Source organism: Leptodactylus fuscus, chromosome 2 (assembly GCF_031893055.1).
Source record: "Leptodactylus fuscus isolate aLepFus1 chromosome 2, aLepFus1.hap2, whole genome shotgun sequence".
Classification (NCBI taxonomy): domain Eukaryota; kingdom Metazoa; phylum Chordata; class Amphibia; order Anura; family Leptodactylidae; genus Leptodactylus; species Leptodactylus fuscus.
The window spans coordinates 143146391-143174021 of record NC_134266.1 but is presented as its reverse complement, the minus strand read 5'-3'; the positions used below and the strand labels follow the sequence as shown (position 1 = coordinate 143174021).

General features: G+C 42.4%; 1 protein-coding gene and 1 pseudogene across 3 annotated transcripts; one reads left to right on the top strand and one right to left on the bottom strand.

The window, feature by feature from the left end:
* Window positions 1-239: 239 nt before the first annotated feature.
* LOC142193767 (N-acyl-aromatic-L-amino acid amidohydrolase (carboxylate-forming)-like) lies at window positions 240-19187 on the bottom strand. 3 transcript variants are annotated; one of them, XM_075262771.1, is made up of 7 exons: window positions 19086-19187; window positions 13234-13475; window positions 10867-11056; window positions 10470-10569; window positions 4435-4542; window positions 3821-3930; window positions 240-465 (listed from the first exon to the last, which is right to left on the bottom strand). In XM_075262771.1, the coding sequence occupies exons 2-7, from the start codon at window positions 13464-13466 to the stop codon at window positions 244-246; spliced, it is 963 nt and encodes a 320-aa protein (XP_075118872.1). In that variant the 5' UTR covers window positions 13467-13475; window positions 19086-19187; the 3' UTR covers window positions 240-243. The 3 variants fall into 3 exon arrangements, with proteins under 3 accessions (XP_075118872.1, XP_075118871.1, XP_075118870.1); XM_075262770.1 differs by having other exon boundaries at window positions 19093-19187; XM_075262769.1 differs by having other exon boundaries at window positions 19109-19184.
* A 3600-nt stretch (window positions 19188-22787) lies between these two features.
* Window positions 22788-22893, top strand: LOC142196415 (small nucleolar RNA SNORA17; annotated as a pseudogene).
* The last annotated feature ends 4738 nt before the right edge of the window (window positions 22894-27631 follow it).

Here is a 27631-nt window from a genome sequence, read left to right as displayed (position 1 = left end):
TGTCATAAAAATGCGAAAAAAACAAAGGCCTTGCAAATATAAAAGAGTAAATCAATGCTTTTATTAATAAAAGGCTGCATAGAAATTTTCAGTTTTATATACCTGAGAATGAGTATACCTTTACATGATATACAATCATTTAGCACAAAGCAGAACTGAAAAAAGAAACATAACATATCTGGCATGTAAATATTTCATCAATGAAATATTCTATATTTATTGCAATGCCGGAGCGTCAGGCAACTATTTTTGGTTTTCAATAAAGTTTGATAGATTTTCCACTTTTAAAGCAGGAACTTTAAAGCTGACTTTTTCCGTCAGTATGAATGCTACTTTTTTCTCATAATATGCTGCTTCGTTAATGAATGTTGGATAAACGACTTTCTCTCCATCATAAAGCAAATCTTCTCTGGTAAGAGTGGTGAAGATAGGATCTCCAGGCTTCAAAGGAACATAATCCTTGTCCTAATTTAGGAGGAGATGTGAATAATGTAGATATTAGATGTTAAAATACATGAATAGTTGTTTAAATATATTACGTTTATATCACATAACCATCCCCACCTCTCCAGGATCTACATTTGAATATCAGCTAATAGTCTTACTGACACATAGGTAGAACGGTGGCACCAGATGTTCCAAGCATTACAGAGATGGGTATATTATCATAGATTTTACGAACAGTTAAAAACACTCTACGGAATCAATTTGATATTTTTAGTTTTAGAGTATAGTATTATCAGTGTATGCAGGAATGCGAGGGGAGGGGGGCGTCAGTCGAGGTCTTCGGCATTGGTGTCTGTCAGGGGGGCCCATGTCAAAAGTTCACCACGGGGCCCCGCCGTTCCTAGTTATGCCACTGATAACAGGTGCTGTGCAATGTAAATACACAGGAACCCCATTGATCTCTTACATCGCTTAGACTCTTAGGACCCTGTAGATCAGCTGTTTCCCACAGGATGAAGCTCCCAGTGCTGTTTACATGCCGGGAACTGTGCTGCTCACACTGTATTCTTGATAAAAGCAGTTGTGGGTACTACAGCTGTTTCCCTTTCAAGTATCTGAGATGCTGCTGCAGCACCCGTAACTGGCACTAATAAGAATTCGCTGTAGGGAGGGTGCAGGGGCCCCAGAAAAAAAGGTGCACCAGGCCCACAAGACTTTAGTTATGCCACTGTTAATTAAGTTAATGGTAAAGGGGACCAATAAAATGTTCCCGAACCAAAAGGTATACTGTCCAGGGAAAACAAACTAATGTCTGATAGAATTATTATCATGATAGAGGTAAGGATCCAATTCTTAACCAAATAGTTGGTAATGTGGTCTGAACTGGCTCCCTCAATCTCCAAATTCTAACTTCACTTCAGACACTGATACTCTGATACTCTTGCCTGTGATTAGAGCCTGGGTGATTTGTGGCGGCATAGGAGATACAGCATCACATGGGAGCAATCCTATATAGGCAGATCATATAAATTCAGGGACGGAGATAAATATCTCTCTTCTCGTCAGATACCTCCCCTCCACAGGGCCAACGTTAGGGGGGCAAACTGGGCAATTGCCCAGGGCCCCAACATCCTTAGGGACTCCAGTCTTTCCCCACTGTTAGGACAAACCATTGGCAGCAGAGAAATTATCTGCAGATACAGGGCCTGCAGACGCTTCTTGTAAAAGCTTCCTCACATAATAGCTTCCTGTGCCACCCGTCCCCCTCCTACTCAGCATCGGAGTGTGAGGGGAGAAGTCCTGTACAATATAGCTGCTTTCTCCACTGCCAGACAGAGCTGCACGTGAGTTTCCTCCATGTCCTGTGCACCCAGCCATTTGGCCAAATGTAAGTATATTTTTGGGTAAAATATGTATAGATGTGTATATGTGTTAACATTATGTGTCTTATATACTGTGTGAGCCTTACATGTGTGTAGATAGGTGTGTGTGTGTGTGTGTGTGTGTGTGTGTGTGTGTGTGTGTGTGTGTGTGTGTGTGTGTGTGTGTGTGTGTGTGTGTGTGTGTGTGTGTGTGTGTGTGTGTGTGTGTGTAAGGATAAGGATCAGGCCAAGCACAGCAAAACGCTGCAAAAACAACACTGGATAAATAAAGCAGTGAAAACACAGTGTTTTTCATTGAGCTTTTGCTGCATTTTTCTCTGCAGTTTCTCCCCCTATTAAATACATGTGGTAATGCTCTCAACTCCTGCTGTGGATGAGATTAAGATATGACATTTTGTTCAATTGCTGGCACTTTCTGCAGCTGCCATAAACTCTGTGTTTCATTACGGAAAATCTGATTTTTTTGTTGCAGATGTTGCTACATTTTTTGTGCAATGTGTGTATGGGATTAGCCAGAATCTCCTCCACTTTGCAGGTACTGTAAAAAATTGCGTTTTTTTTTCTTAAGTGTTTTTGCTGTGGTCAGAACGCTGTGTTTTCGTAATGTGGGGTCCCTGGCCTTAAAGACCTTAGGAACACTCCAGTAAACACCAGTGATAGGCAGTGCAGCGCATTGTATTAACAATATGACTAGGTAGTAGGTACAACATTTAAACATTTGGGGCCCCACTGTTAATTTTGCCCAGGGCCCCACTTTGCCCCACCACCAACACCAACACACACACACACAAACACACACACAAACACACACACATGTCTACCTAATAATCTACTGCTCCCATTAGATAAATAATAATAAGCCGTTGAATCCCTACAGCCCCCAGGTATTGTTACACAGGGAGGTAAGCCTAAATTTCTCCTCAGATTTCGCCCCTACAACTTTCACTGATCGTTACAGACCTCATCAGGAGGACATTTATTCATTCACATCAGCAGATGTAATATGGACAACCGCAGTTCCCGGAGCCCGGGTGGTAGGGCTCCAGTACTTCAGAAGAACTTAAAAAGCGTAGAGGCGAAAATTGACAGTGATGTGTGCTGTACTTTTGCATAACGCATATTCCTTGTTGTCTTGATAAATTAGAAAATCAATAAAAATGTATTGTGAAAGGGGCCACAGGGTGGCATAGAGGTTAGCACTGCAGTCTTGCAGCACCAGAGTCCTGGTGCTCAAATCCCACCAAGGGCAAAAAAACACCTGCAAGGAGTTTGTATGTTCTCCTAGTGGTTGCATGGATTTCCATTCCATATTCCAAAGACATACTGATAGGGAAAAAAATGTACATTGTAAGCTCTATGTGGGGCTCACAATCTACATTTAAAAAAAAAAAAGCTTTGTGCAGGGATTGCTAGAATTCTGCAAGCTGTGCTCAAAGTATCTGCTAGTTCTATAAGGCAAGACTTTGATAAAGCCTGCTACTAAGGGGGCGTTCACACTACCGTCGGTGTCCGACAGGTAGTGTCCGCTCAAAATCTGTCATGGACATTAGGAGCGGACACTAGCTGTGTCCGTGACACCTGTCATTCACTTAAATGGGCATCGGGTGCGTTCTTTTGCACTCCGTGCCTGTCCTTCCCTGTCCGCAAGTGAAGATGTCCGACTTCTCAAGCGGACAGAAGAACCCTACATGTCGGGTTTTCCTGTCCGCTTGAGAAGTTGGACATCTTCACTTGCGGACAGGGAAGGAAGGGCACGGAGTGCAAAAGAACGCACCCGATGCCCATTTAAGTGAATGACAGGTGTCACGGACACAGCTAGTGTCCGCTCCTAATGTCCGTGACAGATTTTGAGCGGACACTAGGAGCGGACACTACCTGTCAGACTCCCTTACTGATGTATCAAAGATGTTACCTTCTGTTCAGTATTCTCTGTGCTGTAAGTATTGAGCTTTTCATGTAGATTTTACCGAAATGAAGAATAAGAACCATACCTGTAGTCCGCTGTAGATGACAGCTGAAATTTCACCAGTAGAATCTCGTGGATAGTCCACTCTGGACAAGACTCTGTACACATCAGTTTCAAACTCTGGAAACTCCTTCCCTTTAGGAATCAGTATGAAAGAAACAACATGCATGATTAGAATGTAACAAAAAATCAGGCAAAAATGTTGAATTTCTTCGTATGACCTCAGGAATCAACATTAGGGTGATCCAACACAGTGCAGGGAATTTATTAAAGACCAGTTTTCTGTTGCTCTATGTGTTCCCCAACATGGTCTGTTCCACTCCCTACCCCATACCTCCCAGTTTTGCAGAAAGTGGAAAGAGAAACACAGAACACTTGGGATGTGTACCAAAGATGCACCACATTTACAACCATAGATTTTGTTGAAGGTTTTTCAACATTTTTTTTTAGACAAAACCAAGATTGACTGGTTATGAGTAACACATTTATACTATGGAAATAAACCAAAGGTTTTCAAATGGCATATAGGTGAAATGCATAAATGCATATAAAAGTTTACTACTCATTATTGCAATTAGAAATGACAGTTCATCAGCAAAAAAGCACCATATAAATGTAATTTATTAGGCAATTTCTTACCTTGATTAAAAAGGTCAAGAAAGTCTAAACTGCAGTTCACAAGTTCTCTCATTCTAGATAATACATCTGCTCTAGTCACTCCTTGAGGCTGAGGTCCAAGTTCTAAACCTACAATGTAAAAACCTAAGTCTTAGATACTTACATACTGTACATGGAAATAAAAAATGGAGTACATTTTAGTAGGTATGTCAATGGGAGCTGAGCTGCAGTACTGGCTCCCAACCACTATAAAAGGTACAGAGCCATCTGCTTCTGGCTCCATGCACTGTATAGTATGGTGATTAGAATGTATTGTGAAAGGGGGCACAGGGTGGCTCAGTGGTTAGCACTGCAGCCTTGCAGCGCTGGAGTCCTGGTGTTCAAATCCCACCAAGGGCAAAAAAAACACCTGCAAGGAGTTTGTATGTTCTCCTAGTGGCTGCATGGATTTCCCTTCCATATTCCAAAGACATACCAATAGGGAAAAAATGTACATTGTGAGCTCTATGTGGGGCTCACAATCTACATAAAAAAAAAAAAAAAATGTATTGTGAAAAAAATGTGTCCTGTTTTTACATTGCACACACAAGCTTTGTGCAGGGATTGCTAGACTTCTGTAACCTGTGCTCGAAGTATCTGCTAGTTATATAAGGCAAGACTTTGATAAAGCCTGCTTCTAACTGATGTATCAAAGATGTTACCTTCTGTTCAGTATTCTCTGTGCTGTAAGTATTGAGCTTTTCATGTAGATTTTACCGAAATGAAGAATAAGAACCATACCTGTAGTCCGCTGTAGATGACAGCTGAAATTTCACCAGTAGAATCTCGAGGATAGTCCACTCTGGACAAGCTGAACAGCCCGACGCCTGAGCAGAGCCGACTGCGCATGGGCGTGTATGCGCGTGTATGCCCGCGCATGCGCAGTCGGCTCTGCCTAGGCCGGATTCCTAGGCAGAGTGAATTCCACCTGGAAGAAGACGCGGGGACGCGGCGCGGAGAAGACTTTGGAAAGGTAAGAGAAGAACCAGCGTTGATTGGCAGAATGTATAGCATTCTGCCAATCAACGCTGGTTCTGCATTGAACCTTAAACTTCGAACAGCTAGTAGTGTTCGATCGAGTACGAGTATTTTGAATACCATAGTATTCGATCGATGCATTGTATTAGTTATCATACCCCTTGGGTGACATCATGCCCATTGGCCACATACTAGGGCTACAATGCCAAGCATAGCCACTATACAATGTACAATACTGTGCTTGGTAAGCAGTGAAGATGCCACAGCACTGGTATAAACATTGTAGGACCTTTAATCAATTGATATGTGGGGTTTCCAGGTGTAGGACCACCGCAGATCTATTATTAGTGACCAATCCTAAAGACGAGTGATCAATAACACTACGCAACAAAAAAAAACACTTTTTGTCTGCTACTGGGCAAAAACCACTTGTCCTATACTAAATCAAGTGTGCGGATTCCAGAATTGTTGTAACACGTCCGTAAATGTTGCTATGCATAAGTATACCTAAATGAATTAAGCATTTGGAACAATTTTGAACAGAACAAGTTTTACTCCAATAATTTCCTGATCTACATCAAAGTTTTCCTAGTAAACAGTGTATGAAAATGTAATGGAATAACAAAATTTCAAAAAGTCTCATTTTTCAGTTTCAAAGTGTTAGTGGAGCGAGGCCCAGGACTGTTAAAAGTGCTTCAGGCATCTGCTTTTGTATTTGTGAATGGTCATATTTTTCCATTGCAAGAAACAGCAGTAGTCCCCCATCATGTTGGGATTCCAGCAGCCTTGATATCCGTTCTCCATTTTAGAAATATCTTTAAGGAACCGCTCTCCGTGTTCGTCACTTACGTGTCCCAAATTGGGTGGGAAAAAGTCATGATGGAAATGTAAGAAATGCATTTTCAATGACATTCGACAGCCGAGTTGTTCATATGCTGTAAGCGTGATGTCTACTAATTCAGCAGAGTTTTCACCTCGGCTGTTCCCAGGGAAGTTCTTCACTACTAGCACAAATACATCCCAAGCTGCAAGGTGCAGAGGGTTGAGTTTTGTTCTGAATGTGCTATTGCATTAGTTTTCAGGGTCAATAAAAATTCTGCCCTTTATTTTACCCTCACTTTTCAGTGTGCTAAACTTCTCCTTCAAATCCTGGAAACCATTTCCATTACCATCAAGTGCAATTACAACATTTTTCATTAAACCAAGTTTAATGTGAAGTGGTGGAAGATAAACTTGAAGTGGATGGACCAGTGATTTGTGTCGTACATTGTACTGACCAACTGTGTGCTCAACTCTAATAAGCTGCTATCTCATTTTGTAATGATCGTTGTCATCACAACTGTTCCGTAGGCACAAGAAACACATATGCTTTGTGTACCATAACTGTAAGCCAAGCAGCAATGCTACTACTGTCAGGTCAGCACAAACTTTCCATTTATGAGTATTTGATCATTTCCAATTAGCCTCCATTCATCAGGAACATGTGCACCATCTAACTCCATCATAAGACCATTTACATCAGTACAGAAACAGACATCGCTTTCCATTGCATAGTATGCAGCTAACTTGGTGTGTTGATGACGAAACTGTGAAGTTTTGGTGTCGGACAGGTCTGGGTATGTCCACTGGAATATTTCCAACATATAATCCATTAATATTATAACTGAATAAGCTTTGCTTGTATAACTTAAAATCTAGACGTGTGAGGCAAATTCCAAGTTCATATTTGGAATCAGGGCGCTCATTTTAGTTTCAATCACATATTTTTCTCTCAGTAGCAAAATCATTGTTGTGTGGTGTAACATATGCCTGAAGAACTCATTCGAAGCCCATTAGGTCAGACCTCTGGAGGGTTAATAAAATAAATAACAAAACATTCGATTTGGTTGACAGAAGATCGTGAGTGACTATGTTTGTACACGTACAAGTTTCATACATTTATTTCTATCACAGTTACAATTTGATTGTATGAGAAGAATATTTTTATGCTTTGTTGTATATAAATAAGGCCTAAAGTATCTCCAGTACCCTACTTAGAAGTATACGCAGTTTTGTTTTTCTTGATATAAGGTAGTTGGGGACTGGTGCCATTTTTGCGCAGTATGGCATCACAAAAGGGCTAGATTAGGAGGCAACTCAGAAAAATGCCGTCTTCCACCATGTCTATAAAAAAAACCTTCCAGAGTATAAATCCAGTGGACACCTGAGGCCTCTTTTACATATAACACAGGACATAAATATTAACATGAGAAGGCCATGCTATATATGATGCATTAAAGGGATTTTCAAGATCAAAATCCACAGTGCTCATCCACTAGCAGTTTCTGGTATCTGGAGAGTGCTGCAGCTGATCTGTGCCGTTTTTGGGAGTTCGACCCCTACAGATGACATACTGATTACTTATTCTGCGGATAGGTCATCAGTATGAAAACTTGATTTGAGGCCAAAAAAACCCCCATTTAAGCTCACACCTCACATTGTCGAAACGCAGATGTTTTGTTGCAGATTTTGTTGCAGATTTTTGAGTCAAGACCAGGGATGTATTGAGCAGAAGCTAGAAGTATAGGTGTTCCCTATATATTTCCCATTCCTTTTGTAACCATTCTTGGCTTTGTCTGGAAAAAAACTAAGCAAAATCTGCAACAAAAAAAGCTGCGTTTTTGCAACATGGAGCCTCAGCCTTAGGGCCCGTGCACACGATGTAACACGGCACTGATTCTGACACTTAAACTCGTGTCAGAGTCAGCACTGCAAAACAGAATCCCATTGAGTTCAATGGGTTCCGTCTTACGTGTGCTACACATTGAAATCAATGGGAGGCTTTTTAACCCATTGATTTCAATGTGTTACGCGCGTTAAATGGAACCCATTGAAGTCAATGGGATTCTGTTTTGAAGTGCTGACTCTGACACGAGTTTATGTGTCAGAATCAGCGCTGTGTTACATCGTGTGCATGAGCCCTTAAAGAGGACCTTTCACCGATTTGGGCACAGGCAGTTTTATATACTGCTGGAAAGCCGACAGTGCGCTGAATTCAGAGCACTGTCAGCTTTTCCCGATCTGTGCCCCGGGTAAAGAGCTATTGGTCCCGGTACCGTAGCTCTTTACAGTCAGAAGGGCGTTTCTGACAGTCTGTCAGGTACGTCCTTCTTAACAGCAGCGCCTATCGTGCTGTACAGTGTGAGCGGGGAGGAATGCCCCCTCCCCTCCTGATAATACTCGTCTATGGGCGAGCACTGTGAGCTTTCCAGCAGTATATAGAACTGCCTGTGCCCAAATCGGTGAAAGGTCCTTTTTAAAGTTGTGGGCCCATTTCACATTTTGCACTCGTTTCTATGAGCTTCAAATTACCCCTCTAGTTTTACTTGTTACATGTCCATAGAAAAAGACAATGATACCTGTAATCTGACCTGCTTTTGACCTGTCATTTTCATTGGTCAAAGAGAGTATCAAATTATTTTAACTAAAACAATGTGTGATTCTAGTCTCAAGGTATATAATAGCTAAAATTGTCTCACCTGTAATTTTCCTTTCCTTGAAATCCGAGGCAACACAAATATATGGGTCATGTTTTGCCCTCTAACTACTACAACAGAAGAGTATAGAGAGTTAATTAGCAAATAAAGACATCCAATGATGTGACTACCTTGCCCATAAAGGCCCTCGTAGCCAACAACCAAATGTGTAATATACAGCAAAGAAATTCATAACGGAGGGACCTTCTGCTGCCTTGGATTTCAAGGAAAGTAAAATTACAAGTGAGACAATCTTAGCTTTTCTTTTCATCCTCAGCAACAAATATACGGGACAAAAAAGCAATAATAAAAAGCATGGATTTACTGAGACACTGCCTGAAGCACCTAGCTGCCAAAATTAGAAGCACTGGAGATAGCAAAGTCCAGCCTGTAACAATTGACTAATGTGGAAGATGAAGAGTACATGACTGTTCTGGCTATTTGGTCAAAGCCAACAAAATTCCATTCAGTCCATGAGGGGGAGGTAGAAAATGAAGAATGAACCCTTATCTGGTCCAGTAAGGACTGCTCTTCAAAGGCATAACAATTCAAAATTATGTCCTTAACCAAATAAGCAAGAGTTGCTAGCTTGAGAATCCTTAGGGTATGTTCACATGGCGGAAAATGGATTCCACGTGTGAACATACCGGGCAGCTAGCCGCGTCAGAATGCCGATGCAGTGCACCAGCATCCCATCATGACCTTCCGCTCCGAATTAGGCCCGAATGAATTAGCCTAATCGGGAGGGAGTCTCGCGGCTGAGTCAGCCACGGAATCCAAGGCAAGATGGGGCATGTCACTTCTTTTTACCGCTACTAGCTAGTGGAAAAAAGAAGCGAGCGGCTCCCATTGAAGTCAATGGGAGCCATTTTGGCAGAAGGATTTTGGGGTGGATTACGCGTCAAAATCCGCTGCCAAAAAACTCTGTGTGAACTAAGCCTTATTGCTGCCTTGGAACTGGACGAAGAGGACAACTGATTGTCTGAAATCACTAGCTCCGCCCCTCCACCTATCTGTGCACCCCTGCGGCAACTTGGAACAACACATGGTAAGGTATACCTGACACTGCACAGCTACCAATGGAGGATGAGATGCTACTGCAGTCACCAAATCCTAACACAGGCAGAGGAATGGAGGAGCTGCTGCAACCAAGGTGACAAGTGAAACATCTTTAGTGGTGGCAGAAGAGAAAAAACACATCTGTTCCTTGTCTTTGAAGGGCTTAATGGGCAAAGAAATCTCCTTATCGGTTGTCTATAATTTCTCATTAACTCTGTATACTCTTCTGTTCTATATACTGTGCACACAATGTGCACATATATACATAAAGACATATACACCAGTGTATTTTTATCCATAACATCAGCACATCCAACACTTTTATGTAACAGCACATTTCTAAAAGGGGATACATATGCATTCTATATAGACATTTAGATTGGATGCATATATCACTTTTTGGCTGATTCAATCCTAGAAAAGTAAAGGATATACATGTAATGAATTTATTAGGGTAATGCTTACATAATGAATGTTTTCCTATATTCTGGAGGTAAATGTTGTCCTTCTTTGGTACATCGATGAGGAAGTTATAGCATGGCATAGACTGAGTCTCACAGCTGTTCTAAAATAGAGGTGAAATGTAAATATATCATATAATACTACAGAAATTGTTTTATAAGAATTAGCTTCACATCCCCACCTTTTACGGTACATATAAACTTGAAACTTTTTGACTTCAATGCAATATCTATGGGTCCCAGGTCCCCAAACTTAACATGGCATTTAGGGCAACCCTGTCTACTCTTGAGGAATTGTGTCAGTAGGTGCCCCCTTTAGGCACCAAGATCTAGGCACAACCACTAGGCTACCAGCAGATATATTATATACACCTTTTGTTCTCATTTTTTATAGCACTCACCTTCAGGTAGTTTGCTAAATGCAATGACAAGGTGCTGTCCCTTGAGCATTGTAAAAGTGTGGCCCCCATGTTGGAAGTGGTATTGTGCAAATCAAGAGAAAAATCATAGAGTTGTGGCCAAGTGCCATATTTCTGATTCAGTTCTCTTGCTCTTATAAATTCATATGGATCACTTTCAGATTCCGCTGATCTATAAGAACAACATAGTAATGATTAGAGATGGAAGAACCCCTCAGGATTTTTTGGGGGTCGAGTAAGCTTAGTATGAACCACACCACAAATTGGCTTAAAACAGTGTATGGCTACTAGAAACCTAACTATCAAATTAGCTTTCTAGCCTCCTAAGGCAAACACAGCTGAAGTTATGTCAAAGTAATAGCGACTTTGGAATGGAAAAAAGCTGCATTTCCGCAATGTGGGGCTTTATTGATAAGGCTAAGACCCCCAACGTAGCACCCGCAGCAAAAAAGTGTTCTGGGAAAAACCACAGCAGCAGGTAATGGCCCATCCCCACCCCAAAAAGAAAAGCATTTGGGGATGTTAATGTGGCTAATACACAAATTATTTTAGAATGCCATGAAATTTCAATTACAGACTGAGATTTCAATGAAGCTTAAGGTCAATGGCGAGAACTCTGGATGCAAGTGCAAAAAGCCTGTATGGTTCTTTAAACTGAAGTGATATGTAGAGATGAGCGAACAGTAAAATATTCGATATTCGTTTGGAATAGCCCCTCAATATTCGACTATTCGAACGAATATTGAACCCCATTATAGTCTATGGGGAAAAAATGCTCGCTTCAGGGGATCCCACTCTTCGACTCAGGAGAGTCACCAAGTCCACTATGACACCCCAGGAAATGATGCCAACACCCTGGAATGCAACTGGGACAGCAGGGGAAGCATGTCTGGGGGCATCTAACACGCCCAAGTCACTGTATTACGTCAGGATCCCTGTCAGTTTGCGATATGCGGGAGCTGACTTTTTCCCATAGGAATGCATTGACCAGTGTTGATTGGCCGAATGCCATACAGAGTACAGCATTCGGCCAATCAACGCTGGTTCTGCCAGAGGCTCGTCTGTGAGGAGGCGGAGTCTAACATCGGACCAGAATGGAGACTGCTGTGGACCGATCTTAGACTCTGCCTCCTCCGGCAGAACCAGCGTTGATTGGCCGAATGCTGTACTCTGTATGGCATTTGGCCAATCAACGCTGGTCAATGCATTCCTATGCCGAGATTTAGCAGTGCTGGCCGTGTGCTCAGCTCGGCTACACCGGAGATGCAGCTGCGCTGAGCGCACGGCCAGCACTGTTACATCTCAGCATAGGAATGCATTGTGCAGCCGAGCTGAGCGCATGGCCAGCACTGCTACACCGGAGATGTGAACCCTGCTGCACACTCAGCTCTGCTACATCAGAGATGTAGCAAGGCTGAGTGTGCGCTGAACCCTGCTGCACACTCAGCTTTGCTGCATCTCAGCAGAGCTGAGTGTGCTGCAGGGTTCAGCGCACATTCAGCTCTTCTACATCTCTGATGCAGCAGAGCTGAGTGTGCTGCAGGGTTCAGCGCATCTCTTATGCAGCAGTGCTGAGTGTGCAGCAGGGTTCAGCGGTTCTCCGGTGTAGCAGCGCTGGCCGTGCTCTCAGCTCGGCTGCATCTCCGGAGTAGTTGAGCTGAGCCCACGGCCAGCACTGCTACATCTCGGCATAGGAATGCATTAACCAGCGTTGATTGGCCGAATGCCATACAAAGTACAGCATTCGGCCAATCAACGCTGGTTCTGCCGGAGGAGGTGGAGTCTAAGATCGATCCACAGCAGTCTCCATTCTGGTCCGATATTAGACTCCACCTCCTCACAGACGAGCCTCCCACAGAACCAGCGTTGATTGGACGAATGCTGTGCTCTGTATGGCATTCGGCCAATCAATGCTGGTCAATGCATTCCTATGGGAAAAAGTCAGCTCCCGCATATCGCAAGCTGACAGGGATCCCGACCAAATAGAGCCCCAAAGAGCTGGGTGAGGACATTCCCACCTAAATAAAGGTAATCCCTAGCTAACCCTGCCTGTACATCTATCCCTGTCTCACAGTCACATAGTTCACAGTCTCAAATTAACCGAATGTTAAATCCACCATTCGTATAAAGTGGAGGTCACCTGATTTAGCCAGCCAATTACTTTCTCCGATTTTTATATATATATATATATATATATATATATATATATATATATATATATATATATATATATCATGTATATGGTTCTACATTGTTCTATATCACAGTTCCAAACAAAACACAGCTGTAATATTGGCATGTGTGTGATACTTTTTTGCCGTAAGATGTAAAATAATACAATAGGCTCACCTCAATACTTCTTCTGAAAAGCAGCGATTAAGGTCACTGTCAATGTACCGCACACATTTACCCACAGCAAGGGGATTTGCAAGGCATGGTTCAGCCATAAATGTCTTCCTTCTCAGTTCTGAAGGATCTTTAAGCCAGTGTTTGGCCAAAGTGACACCTGACATCTCATTTCCATGTGTGCCTCCAAAGATTACCACACGGGAGATAGGGGAACACTGAACGGGTGAGCTCATAATTTCTTTCTGAAATATAGAAAAACATATTTACTAAAAATGAAAAAATTCATATTACACCATGGCATAATGAACTACTCTAATAAAATATTCCCTATGGTTCTATTGACAATTACTGACTTTTACCACTATTATGGCAAAATCTTTGCAGATATCGGAAACTGCTAAAATAAATGTTTGTTTGTTTTTTTTTTTTTTAAGACAGCAGCACAAACTATAGCAAAAAAATATACTCTTTAGTACTAAGATGGAAAATCTTCATCTGCTGTGTACAGGCCCCAGTAAGTATTGTATATACAGTGAAATTCTCATTTTACGCTAGATTCGCACTAATATTCGACTTAATGTTCTTTGGGTCCGCTCGGAGACATGATAAATGGAATGCTAACCCACTTAAACAGTAGTTACCCGCAGAACTATAACTATAATTCTCTCAGTATTTTTTAAGCGGTTTTGGGGATGAAAACCCTGAACGTATAGTGAGAGCTAGTGTGAACCTAGCATTAGGGAAAAAAAATTGTTTAGGGGAGAATAACTCCAAATGTATGGAGTCTGATGGAGTAAACTACAGTTTATATCTTCTGGGTTTGCTTCAAATCTGGCACAAAAACTCCATAAACAATGAGGACCCCTACATCTGTATAGGTGACATATTATGGATGGTCCGTAGTACAGTTTTGTGGTTCTTATTTTCAGTATTATTTGTTATGTTTTATGATAAGAAACATAGAAGATCAATGGTTTAAAAAAGATCATATGGTCCATCTACTGTAGTCTGTCCTTACATTATGTGCTTTTATCGAAGAATAGCTGTGTTTATCCCAGACATGCTTACATGTACTTTGTGATCATTTCCCAACCATATCTACTGGAAATTTGTAGAAGATCACAAGACTTAAGAATGAAAAACACAACCTGTTTAAACTGCTGAATGAGCTATGGTTAAAAAACCCTGGTGATATCATATGTGAGTGGTTTTGGAACCACACGATACTACATTTGGGACAGATAAGTAACAGTACTCTCATTACAGGGCGTCCCCAGAAGAGCTAGTAATGGAATGAAGATACTTGGAATGGAACTTTTTAAGAAGTAATGATGCAACAATATCTCCCCCTGAGAACCGAACTTGTCTCATTTTCATTCATGTCGATCAGGGTGTTTGGCAACCTGGGTATGGTTATGTCTTGTTATCTTAGTGACATATTGGTAAACTGGTCCAACATTTTTGCTTGAATACAGAATATTGTTTGTTTGTTTTTTACCTGCATGCTAGGATATTTACGGATATATGATATCTCAGCGCTTCAACATTTCCCTCTATGGTGTTCCTTGTGGCTGATTCTTAGGCTGAGCCCCACATGACGTAAATGCCGCTGAAAAATCGCAGCGTTTTACAGTGCAGAAAAATACATGCAGCAGACATGCTTTGATTTCCAAAACTGATGCACCTATTATACCTAAGGAAACCTTTCCATAAAGGTATAATTGAAGCAGAAAGTTTTTCTGTGAAAAGTGCTGCAGGAAAAACTGCTGTGTTGCTACTGTGGATTTCCCACAGCATTTTTTTTTTGCTGCAGCAAGCTAAGTAGGGGCCTTGTTCCCTTGGTTGCCAGTAGCTTTGGTGCAGTTGTTATTCTCACTCATCAAACAGAGTAATGGTAGAGCATGTGTGCTTCTGCTTCCTTCATTTCTGTGGCATTTCCAGAGATAACCAAACACTGTGTTTCTTGGGGTTTCAGTGACAGGACCTCTTATACAGCTATTTACATTCACTTCCATGGCATTTACAGGAAATAATTAAGCATGCTTTCACATGTGGCCTCTGTAGTGTTGTAGTGAGGATGCAGGTCTTCTGGAATAAGTCCACTATGAGATGGTTACTCTTGTAGATCAGAACACTTTATTCCATGCTCCATCATGGCTCCCTGTCTAACAACTCCTCCCCCTAAGCTCAGCTCCTCCTCCATTACTACCTCACTGTTGCTAGGCAGACAAAGCAGAATAAGTAAGCAGAACAGAACATACAGAACATACTTATAACAACATCACATCTCTCCCCTTCTTATAAAAAAAAAATTAAAATAAAATGCAAACATTATAAATGGACAATAAATAAAAGGTCCGAACTAAAAAGAAAATTTTACTGCAGAACATAGTCCCTGAGGTGCGTTGGTGGCCTTCGACTTATCCTTTTTAGTGAGTTGTCGTAGGGGTTCAGAAACAGTAGCCAGATCAGGTATAAATCGTCCACAGTATGTGACCAGACCAAGAAAACTTCGAACATCTGAGACATTTTGTGGCTGGCTAGCAGAGGTTATGGCTGCTACTTTCTCAGGGTCTGCAGAAACACCATTTTCAGAAAAAATGTAGCCAAAAAAATTCAATGACGTCTTGTTGAACTCACATTTTGATGGATTAACAGTTAAATTGCAGGTTTGCAGTCTCTGAAAAACTTGTTCTAGGTGATTGTCATGTTCCTCTTGGGTTGTGCCAAAGATAAGGATGTCATCACTAACATTGAGGACTCCAGGTATTCCTGAAAGAACCTGCCTGATAACATTCTGAAAGATTTCTGCAGCCGATGAAATGCCAAAATTCAGCCTCTTGAACCTTCTTAGACCGACATGAGTGCTAAAAGTTGTGATATATCTGGAGTCTGGATGCAATTCAAGCTGATGATAACCAGATTTTAGATCAATTTTTGAGAATACTTTTGCACCATTTAGATCTGTGAGAATATCATCAATGGTAGGCGTAATGTGCCTTTCTCTTTGAATGGCTCGATTGGCATGTCGCATGTCCACACATAACCTGATTTTACCAGGCTGCTTAGGTTTAGGCGCAACAACAATTGGTGAGACCCAGGGAGTTGGGCCCTCGACACGTTCAATAACATCATCTGTCTCCAGGTCTTGTAGCTCTTTCTCCACTAGCTTGCGGACATGGAATGGGATGCGCCTGTGAGGTTGAACTGACGGCTGGACTGACTGGTCAATGTGTAATTTCACTTGAAAGTCTTTCAGCTTTCCTATGCCTTGAAAGAGTTGAGGATATTTCTGCATAATAGTTTGGACAGAAGAGTGTGTTACACTGTTTGCCAGTTTCACTAGGCCCAGAGATACCGCACTACTGCAGCTAAGAAGAGTGTCTGCAGAACACTCCACTACATAGAAAGTGTCTGTGATGGATTTCCCTTCAGCCGTTAGTAATGCCTGAAATTTGCCACATAGGGGTAATGCAGTAGCTGAACCATAAGGATATATCTTCAGGTTAGTACATTGCAAAGCAGGTTTGTTCTTTAGCTGGCTATAAGTGGCATGACTAATAACATTGACAGACGCCCCTGTGTCTACCAGTGTCTCCACCGGATTGCCATGTATTAAGATGACTTGTTTGGGATTAGACATTGCATGCACATTGTGAGACCCCTCAGTCACTGAGAATAAATGGGTGCTGCTGGGCTCATCCACAGGGGGCACTGACTGCACTGCCTGAACTTTCTGTGGCAAGGCTTGTTTAGCAGAGAGAGAAGATTGTGATTTTGATCTGCAGACTTTTGCAAAGTGATTTTGTTTCCCACAGTTATGACAAGTTACTCCCTTTGCTGGGCATGGTTTCTGATGAGGATAAGGACCTCCACAGTTGTAGCAGGCTGCAGCCTGTGTGTGAGGCACATGTGGCTTCTGAGTGAGCTTTGCTACAGAAGATGGCTGCTCTGGTATACAGTCTGTGTTCTCTATAAGTTTAGCTTGATTCTCTGCTGCATCATGAATACGTGCAATGTCCAGTAGCTTTGCTAAAGTCATGGTGGGATCTCTGAGTGCCTGTCTCCTTAACCTAGAGGACACACAACCTTGTATGATTTGCATCAGAATTTCCTTGTCTATATCTGCAAATTCACAGTAAGCTGCAAGTTGTCTTAAGCGGACATGATATTCATCAATGGTTTCTGTTGCTGACTGTTTTGACTGTCTAAACTTGAAAATTTCAAAAGCTGCATTTATGTATGGAGAGAAATGCTTAGTTAGTGCTGCTTTGCTTAGCTCATAGTCACTGTCCTCCCCTGTATTGGACAGAGTTGTGAAGATATCATAGACTTGCTCCCCTGCATAGTGTAATAACATGGCTTTCTTTCTTGCATTGTCAGTAATGTTTATTGCTTGCAGGAATATCTCAAAGCGTTTCAGCCATTTATTCCAGCATGCTGCCAAGTTTGCTTGGGGCTGGTGCACATCAAATACAGCAAAGGAGGGTAAGCAGGCCATGGCTGGTGCTAGGATTGCAGTCTTGTAAACAGTTTTCTGTAGCAGTGAAATACCTTTAGCTGATTATTTTTTAATCCTCGTCGCCAATTGTAGTGTTGTAGTGAGGATGGAGGTCTTCTGGAATAAGTCCACTATGAGATGGTTACTCTTGTAGATCAGAACACTTTATTCCATGCTCCATCATGGCTCCCTGTCTAACAACTCCTCCCCCTAAGCTCAGCTCCTCCTCCATTACTACCTCACTGTTGCTAGGCAGACAAAGCAGAATAAGTAAGCAGAACAGAACATACAGAACATACTTATAACAACATCACAGCCTCCTTTCCATTTCTGCATCCATCCCACCAGGAAGTAGTTAAGGGGGTCAGCAGACCCCAATTCACCACATCAGGTGTAGGTCTCAGCCTCACCTACTAGCCATATAAAGGGGATACAGGACATTGTCTAATCAGTCTGGATCCTAGCAGTTAGAATAGCTCTCTTCATTTCTATTGCATTTATGGAATCAGATGGGCACACTTGCACCCATGGGCACCTCTACATTCCAGCAGTCACATCACCAGCTGGCAAGGAGATTGGAGACTACTCTTCTCCACATTAGAGTGGGTCACAGAGGTGCATCCTGCATCTCTCATTTATATCATATTAAAAAATTGGAGTTACCATCTGAACTACTGGTACAGAAATAATTTTTCAAAATATGAGGTTTAATATATGTGACACAGGGTCAGAAAAATTATCTATCAGTATTCTGAGCAGAGGCATAATTTAAACCATCTAGGCCCCAATGAAAAATCTGTAATAGGTACCCCCTACCTACCTTGTGCCATATATAATAGTGGTATATTTTATGTGGCACAGGGACCTTTGGGCCCAATAGCGACTGCTACTGCTGCAGCCCCTTCTAGGTGTGTTCCTGATTCTGAGCCTAACTTTCCCGATAAAATCACTGCAGCAGGGCTACACCACAGATGCTGCATCATTTCTTCTCTCAGGCTACATTACCTTACACGATCTCTGATTAGCTGAGTAATCTGGTTTATTGCAGAGCTTATATCGCCTGTAAATGCACTGTGCTATACCGTAAATAGTACATTTTCTGGATCTGCATGAACTAGATGCTTAATTATTTGTTCATCTTCATTCAGGATCTTCCAAATACACAGGAAATATGATCGCCCCCTCCAACAGGAACAATAATACAATTCATCTACAATTCTGCTTCACTGGCTAAATCAATGCATGCACTTAAGTGAGTGGTATGTTTATGCAAGATTGAAACTCCTAGTCATGTCGTGCACAGCATGTAGTGTCATATATCATGGAAGGACAGCTGACCTCCAGTGCTTACCACTTACTTGGTGCTTGTCATACCTTCATCCAAACCTTAGTACTTTCTTTGGTTCATAAGGCAAGAGAAATTTCCGTGTAGCAGCTTCCTGCCTGTCTCCTCTTCATCCCTCCCCTTTAAACCTTGAACACATTTCTTATTACAGGAAAAGTGCTGAATCAGTTCTGCAGTTTATGTAACAGATAAGCTCACTGGCTACAGCTATGTATACCCCTTGGCATGCAGCTCACGTTACTAATGCATGTGTATTAGAACATCTTCTAATAGTAACGTTATATATAGTCTTCCAAGGTCACATTTGGGCTGCATACACACAACATTTGGTATGGGGTTACATTGTTGACAAAAAAAAATAAACAGCATTTTAGTTTTACGTTTTCTGGACTTTATGTTTTCAATTTTCAAAGTGCAGTATGCCCATAGTATGCAGTTTTATTCCATGTTTTTCTATAGGACTCCTGCTGAAAAGGTATGGGAGGAATTTGGATCTTGTGTGTTAGTTCAGTTTTACTTAAGCCAGCATTGTGATCATTAGAGACAAATATACAAAATGCTGCACATTTGTCACATCTTCAAATATGTCTAGATCTGCTTATTCTGCTTTTACGCCACCCACCCACTGGAGTGAAATGTCACAAAAACGGACAGACCCATTGTTCACATTTGCGTTGGTATTCCGTCCGGGTGAGTCCGCATGCGGTGTGCCAGTCAAATACCGAACGCAACTGCAAGCGGTGTGCCAGTCAAAGCACACAGACCACATAGACTATAATGGGGTCCGTGTACTTGTCACCAGATCTCCGCAGGGATCATGCAGACAGGAAAGTAGTTCACAATCTACTCTCCTGCCCACATGATTCGTGCGGGCAGCGCGCGGCAAGTACACGCACCCCATTATAGTCTATGGGGTCTGTGTGCTTTCACTGCACAGCGCTGGCAGTTACCTTCTGTATTCTGTTGAGGCGTCCCCATGCGGACTCCCTGAACAGAATACCGAACGCAGATGTGAACGAGGCCATATTAAAAAGCCACGATTCAGAAATGTGTCTAAATTCTAGGCAAAAATAAATGTGTCTCCATCACATAAAAAAAAACATAAAAACAGAGTTAGTTATGAAAAAAGGCATAGATGCCATGCACCACATGCAGGGATTTAAATATTTTCTGTGCCTTGCCCAGAGAGCGGGCAAAGCTTAGTGAAAAAGTGTGTGAATTCTTAGAATCAATGCAATGTTTTACACCACTCGTTTAAGGTGGTGCGATGTTAGGCTACATTCACATGAACATTGAAATAAAAATATATATATTGTATGTAGATATATTTTCTTCATGGCTGTTTTGCACTTGAAGGGCACCTGTGGATGGAGGAATCTGTGAAAAATAGAACATGACCTATGTTTTGATGATGCATTAATATGGACTGTCAAAATATCAGTCATGTAAATAGCCCACATTCACATAAATTAATTTTAATGCAACCATATGACAGATGTTTTTACCAAAAAAAAACAAAAAAAAAAAAAAACAACAAAAACAGCTCACAAGGCCAATTATGACATTTGCGTGAGTATTAGGTTAGGCAAAGGTGTATGATTCAACATCAAATCTGGCACAATTTTTAACTAATCCAAGCTTACACTAGGGTCCATTCACACAGAGTTTTTTGGCGCTGATTTTGACGCTGAATCCTCGTCAGAATCCACATGAAAAAAAAAGCCTAGGATAGCGGAAAAAGAAAACCATTGAAGTCAATGGGAGGCTTTCTTTCCACATGGATTCTGACGCAGATTCAGCGTCAAAAAAACTCCTCGTGAATGGACTCTTAGGCCCTTGCACACAACTGTGTGCTAGTTCAGTGTGCTGTCCAGGTTTTCCAAGATGGCACATTGACCCATTCATTTCACAGTCATTTTCTGTTAGTACAATAAACCTCATTTCAATCCTGAAATATTACTGTGTCCATCAGTTATTAGATATATCAAACTGAAATGGCTGTTGCAAACACCAAAATATTTAGAACAAAAAATGATTAAGATTAATAGGGGTGCCCAAACTTTTTCATAGGACTGTATATGTACATACGATGCCCTAACATAGAGTGCCTAAGCCAGCAGAGAGAATGCAGACACTATAAGTAGCAATCATAATAAAAGATATAGCATCTGAGACATAATAACCACAAATATGACTATGTAACTGTGATACCTGTAGCCATGATGGAATGCATTTCTCCTACATAAGTAGGCTTCCTCAGGAGGTGGTTTTGCATTGAAGTTTTTATATCTGTATTTTCTACCTTCAGATTCAGTTTCTATATGGATATACTGTACTTACCCAGTCTAACATTTCACACTATTGTTGTCTCAGTATTGTGATTTGTACCATCTACTTTTGCTGCTATTTATTTTATTATGCACTAGCTTTTACCCACGACTTCGTCTGCGGTGATTTGAGAATTGGGCGGACACAGACGTGTGAAACTGTAAAAGTGCTTTAAAAAGTTTGGTGGGATAGCAAATGTGATATGTTATATTGTGTATGTAGTGATACAGACAATGTGATGTGTTATATTGTGTATGTAGAGATATAGACAATGTGATGTGTTATATTGTGTATGTAGTGATACAGACAATGTGATGTGTTGTATTGTGTATGTAGTGATACAGACAATGTGATGTGTTATATTGTGTATGTAGTGATACACACAATGTGATGTGTTGTATTGTGTATGTAGTGATACAATGTGATGTGTTGTATTGTGTATGTAGTGATACAATGTGATGTGTTATATTGTGTATGTAGTGATACAGACAATGTGATGTGTTATATTGTGTATGTAGTGATACAGACAATGTGATGTGTTATATTGTGTATGTAGTGATACACACAATGTGATGTGTTGTATTGTGTATGTAGTGATACAGACAATGTGATGTGTTGTATTGTGTATGTAGTGATACAATGTGATGTGTTGTATTGTGTATGTAGTGATACAGACAATGTGATGTGTTGTACTGTGTATGTAGTGATACAGACAATGTGATGTGTTGTATTGTGTATGATACAGACAGTGGAAAGCTATATGTAAATGTGAGTGAGTAGAGTGAGGGCTACTCCTGAGGTGACAGTAAGGAGTGTGCAGGCAGGTTGAGGCAGGAAATGCCAGGCAGTGTGTGTGAGTCTATAGCTGGGGCTAGGAGTCCTGCTTTTGTGAGTCTCCTGCTAGGAAGCCATGTTGTTTAGTGGCACCAAAAGTAGCCTGTGACTCAATCCTAAGAGAACACTATGTTTGTGGAAAATTGCACGCAAATCCGTCCAGGCGTTTTAGCATGATTGAGGAACAAACATCCAAACTCACAAACATCCAAACACACAAACTTTAACACTTATAATATTAGTAGGCAGGGCCGCCGATAGGCCAGTACTACTGCTACTGGCGTCAGGGGCCCGGCCAAATTTAAAAATGGGGGGGGGCCCGGGCCCCCTGGTGCCGGCAGCAGTCATTGTATGTCCTGTTTGTTTCAACTCAGATCTGCGTCCAGAGGACGCAGATCTGAGTTGAACACATACGTGGCTGAAGCAAGGAGCTGACACAGGTCAGCTCCTCGCTTCGCCGCTGCCGCCTCTCTAGCTGACACATATGCGGCTGAAGCAAGGAGCTGACCTGTGTCAGCTCCTCGCTTCGCCGCTGCGGCCTCTCTCGCTGACACATATGCGGCTTGCTCAGCCGCATATGTGTCAGCGAGACAGGCGGCAGCGGCGAAGCGAGGAGCTGACACAGGTCAGCTCCTCGCTTCAGCCGCATATGTGTCAGTGTCAGCGTCAGCGAGAGAGGCGGCGAAGCGAGGAGCTTACACAGGTCAGCTCGCTTCAGCCGCTGAAGCGAGGAGCTGACCTGTGTCAGCTCCTCACTTCGCCGCTGCCGCCGGCTACCCGGCAGTGTAGACGCGTTGTGATGACGTCACATCGCGTCTACAACTGTGCGCCAGTAAGAGAAAGAGGCGCACAGAGAGCAGCGGGGGAACGAGGAAAAGGTAAGTGTAATGTGGATTATGTGGAACGTGAAACTGGGGGCAGATGAAGGAGAGGACGGCATGACACTGGGGGCAGAGATGGAGGGACATGAATCTGGGGGCAGAGATGGAGGGACATGAATCTGAGGGCAGAGATGGAGGGGACATGAATCTGGGGGCAGAGATGGGGGACATGAATCTGGGGGCAGAGATGGAGAGGACGGCATGACACTGGGGGCAGAGATGGAGGGACATGAATCTGGGGGCAGAGATGGAGAGGACGGCATGACACTGGGGGCAGAGATGGAGGGACATGAATCTGAGGGCAGAGATGGAGGGGACATGAATCTGGGGGCAGAGATGGGGGGCATGAATCTGGGGGCAGAGATGGAGAGGACATGAATCTGGGGGCAGAGATGGAGGGACATGAATCTGGGGGCAGAGATGTGGGGACATGAATCTGGGGGCAGAAATGGAGGGGACATGGATCTGGGGGCAGAGATGGAGGGGACATGGATCTGGGGGCAGAGATGGAGGGGACATGAATCTGGGGGCAGACATGGGGGGACATGAATCTGGGGGCAGAGATGGGGGGACATGAATCTGGGGCAGAGATGGGGGACATGAATCTGGGGGCAGAGATGTGGGGACATGAATCTGTGGGCAGAAATGGAGGGGACATGGATCTGGGGGCAGAGATGGAGGGGACATGAATCTGGGGGCAGAGATGGGGGGACATGAATCTGGGGGCAGAGATGGAGGGGACATGAATCTGGGGCAGATGAAGGGTGTATATGAAGCTGGGGGAGAGATAGAGGGGGGACATATAATTTACGGGTGACTGTAGGAGGATTATACTGTGTGCGGGCACATGAAAAATTAATGAGTCGGCGGAGTCAACATAACAGTGGGTGGGGCTAAATTTCCCGCGGCTGTTGGGACATCGGGTGTGCAGCACTGCGGAGAGGGAACTGGGGCAATAATATATAATATATAAGTTTTTAGCTGGAGAATAATAATGATGTAGGCCGCTATGTTACTAGCATAGCAGCCTGTTTGGGGGTGGGACTTTCACTTTAAAGGAGTATTCACGTTACGTTTTTGGCCTCCCTTGCCGGGATACGTTGGTAACCAGTCACAATCAGCTCCCCACTTATCCCTGCACGGAGAACTGCAGGCCCTTTTTTTTAATGGCCAGTTCTTCGTGCAGGGATAAGTTGACAGCTGATTTTGACTGGTTACCAACGTATCCCGGCAAGGGAGGCCAAAAGCGCAATGTGAATAAGCCCTGAGGATTTATTAAGAGGGCTCTTATAAATGGTGTTGGCTCTCTAGAGGCGCTGTCACACAGAGCAGATTTTACCTGCAAATAGAATCTGATTAAGCCTCGTAATGCTGCTAAATAAAGGGAAATGTAATACATAATTGGTGTGTCGCAAAATAAGGTCGTTTTAAAATGGTGGGGGGGGGGGGGGGGCAGACACTTAGGCTGTATGGGGCCCCAAAATTCCTGATGGTGGCCGTTAGTAGGATTAATAAACTTTATTAGTATTTTACTATTTTCATTTGTTATGATTTATTTTTTTCTGGGCTGGTTCGGTTTTTTGTATTACTTGTATGAAAAATGCAGCCTGTCAATTTTACCTGAGAAATACAAGTAAGGGTATGTTCACACGGTGGAAAATGTTTCCGCCATGTGACTTTTCCATGCAGGTAGCCGCAACAGGATGCCGATGTAGTGCATCGGCATCCTGTGGCAGCATCCCACTCCTTATTAGGCCCAAATAAACAGGTCTACTTAGGAGCAAGTCTTAAGTCGCAGACGTTGCAGCTGACTCAGCCACGGAATCCGCAGAAAGATAGGGCATGTCACTTCTTTTTCCCACTAGCTGAAAAAAAATCGCCAGCGGGAAAAAATAGCAAGGGACTCCCATTAAAATGAATGGGAGACATTATTGCAAGTGGATTTTTGAGGCGGATTCCACATCAAAATCTGCCTGCAGCAAACTCTGTGTGAACATACTTGAAGTTATACATGGCACTTTTCCTGCACTGTTTTGCTACGTTTGGTATTTTTACTGAATGAAATTCTGAATTGTTGATCCAGGAAAGAAAATATAGACCATATTTTATGCAGAAACCTTACAGGCTGCCAATACATTATTAATTACAGATGTAGACATTAATACATTATTAATTACAGACAATATCTTTCCATCTTGACCCTTCCCAAACCAAGGCAAAAGATGGAATTTGTTCAGCTCTGGATGAAGCAAGAATTAACAGGTCTTGATGCTGGGGAAGAGGCCAATTCTCATTGTTCAGGGGCGTTCCCCCTGTGCTCAAAGAACAGCTTCCAGCGCCGCCTCTCTTCTCATCCTGACAGGTGTTTTCTTCACAACGTAAGCACCCACCCAGCGAGTATTTAGGATCCAAATCCTGTGCATGCTCAATTGGCTCTGTCCAACCCAAAGTAGCAGAGCCGACCGAGCACACGCGGGATTTGGAAGTTTGGTGGATGCTGACATTCCACCACCACCACCGAAGAGGAAGTTAGACCAAAAGGGAGTGCTTTGACTTGGTAGTGACTGATTGATCCTAAATGATTGTTATCCTCAGGAATTTAATTGAAACCGGATGGATGGCAACATGCAGATATGCATCTTTCAGGTCCAGGGATGCTAGGACTTGGCCTCTTATGTAAGGCTGCTGTAACTATCCTTATTATTTTCATCTTGAAGTGAATTTTCTTTACATAGCAATTCAGGGATCTGATGATCAATGATCAAGGTAGTAGTTCTGAATTTTTGATAGGATCTACTATAATCAATTCTATTATTTCCTCTCTCCTGGAAAAATTTGTCTTCTCAGATAACACAAGCAAGGCTTAAAGGGATTCTACCACTAAAACACATTTTGCCCACATCGCTGCGAGAGAACTAATTAGCATACCGGTACAAACCGGTATTTTGAACGAACGGCGCGGCGGAGAGCACTTCCAAAGGTAGGAGACGAATAGCCTTTCTAAAGGCTATTCCGACGTGTTAACTAGAAAAAAATGTTTTAGTGGTAGAATCCCTTTAAAGCATCTATTGGTCTGAGAAAAGACCAGGGCTCTTGCCTTCTTATTACCTTTCCAACTTCTCCCTAAAAAGTCTTCCAGGTATAATGGGTGTAGAACATAGCTTATATATTGATGTAACTTCCTCTTTCAAAGTTTTTAGCTATATGGCTCATCTTGCCAAATTGACAACTGCTAGATTCTTTGCGGCTATTCTTAAGGTATCTAAGGGAAAGTCAGAAGAAAGTCTGCAGCAAGTTTAAGTAAAGTTGCTCCATTAGGTCTTCCCTTGGAACACCTTCTTAAATGTCCCTTTTCAACTGGCTTAAGCATAATCTCAGAGACCTGGACACAGGAAATGTTGCCATTGCGGCTTTAGATAAAATTGCTAAGGATACATATGGTTTCTTAAGAAAAATGTCAGCCATGTGATTCATTGGATCTTCTAGAAGATGAATCGCCTGCTGGAGAGAAGAGGAAAAAAAAAGTTTCTAGAAAGGTTTGCAATTACTGGATCAACTCTGGCTGACTTCTCAAGCTTCAATTCCCTAGGATCTAATTTGTACACTGTACTTCTGACTGTAAAGAGCTACGGTACCGGGACCGATAGCTCTTTACCCAGGGCACAGATCGGGAAAGCTGACAGTGTGCTGAATTCAGCGCACTATCAGCTTTCCAGCAGTATATAGAACTGCCTGTGCACAAATCGGTGAAAGGTCCTCTTTAACTTTTAACCAAGCTTCTAGATGAAAATTTTCACTCCACTTCTAGAATGGATTTCAAGAGGGGATGTCCTGGAAGGACTGTAGCCTTTGTTTCTTTTGGGGAAACAAAACAGACTTTCCCTGTCCAAAGAGGACAGGACATTCTGTCCTGTGTCCATGATTATTTTTTAAATGTTTAATTAACTTTAATTATCTTCAGAAATCACCATTTCTGAATCTGATGGTCTCTTGCATTTTGTGAACTTTTTGCTAGACATGCACGATTTAAAATTAAAAAAAAAAAAGTTTTTGGCCTCATCAGTCATTTGCTCACCTTCAGAAACATGTGCAAACACTAAATATGTTGGAGTGGTAATCCTTAGGTTAATGAGTGTAGAACACGTTGCGGAAACGCAGCTTTTTTTTTTTTGTTGCAGATTTTGTTGCGGTTTTTTGAGCCAAAGCCAAGAATGGCTACAAAAAGAATGGAAAAAATATAAAACGCTCTTATACTTCTACATTCTGCTCAATCTAGTCCTGGCTTTGGCTCAAGAAACCGCAACAAAAATAGCTGTGTTTCTGCAACATGGGGCCCCAGCCTTAGGTAGGTTTTAGAGGCAACTAATGCAGCGTTCTTCATAGTAAGAACAGTGAGGCTCTGGAACTCTCTGCCCCAGGAAGTGGTGATGGCGGATTCATTAAACAAGTTCAGAGGCCCTGGCTGCCTTTCTTGAAGAGAAAAATATAACAGGTTATGGACTCTAGAGT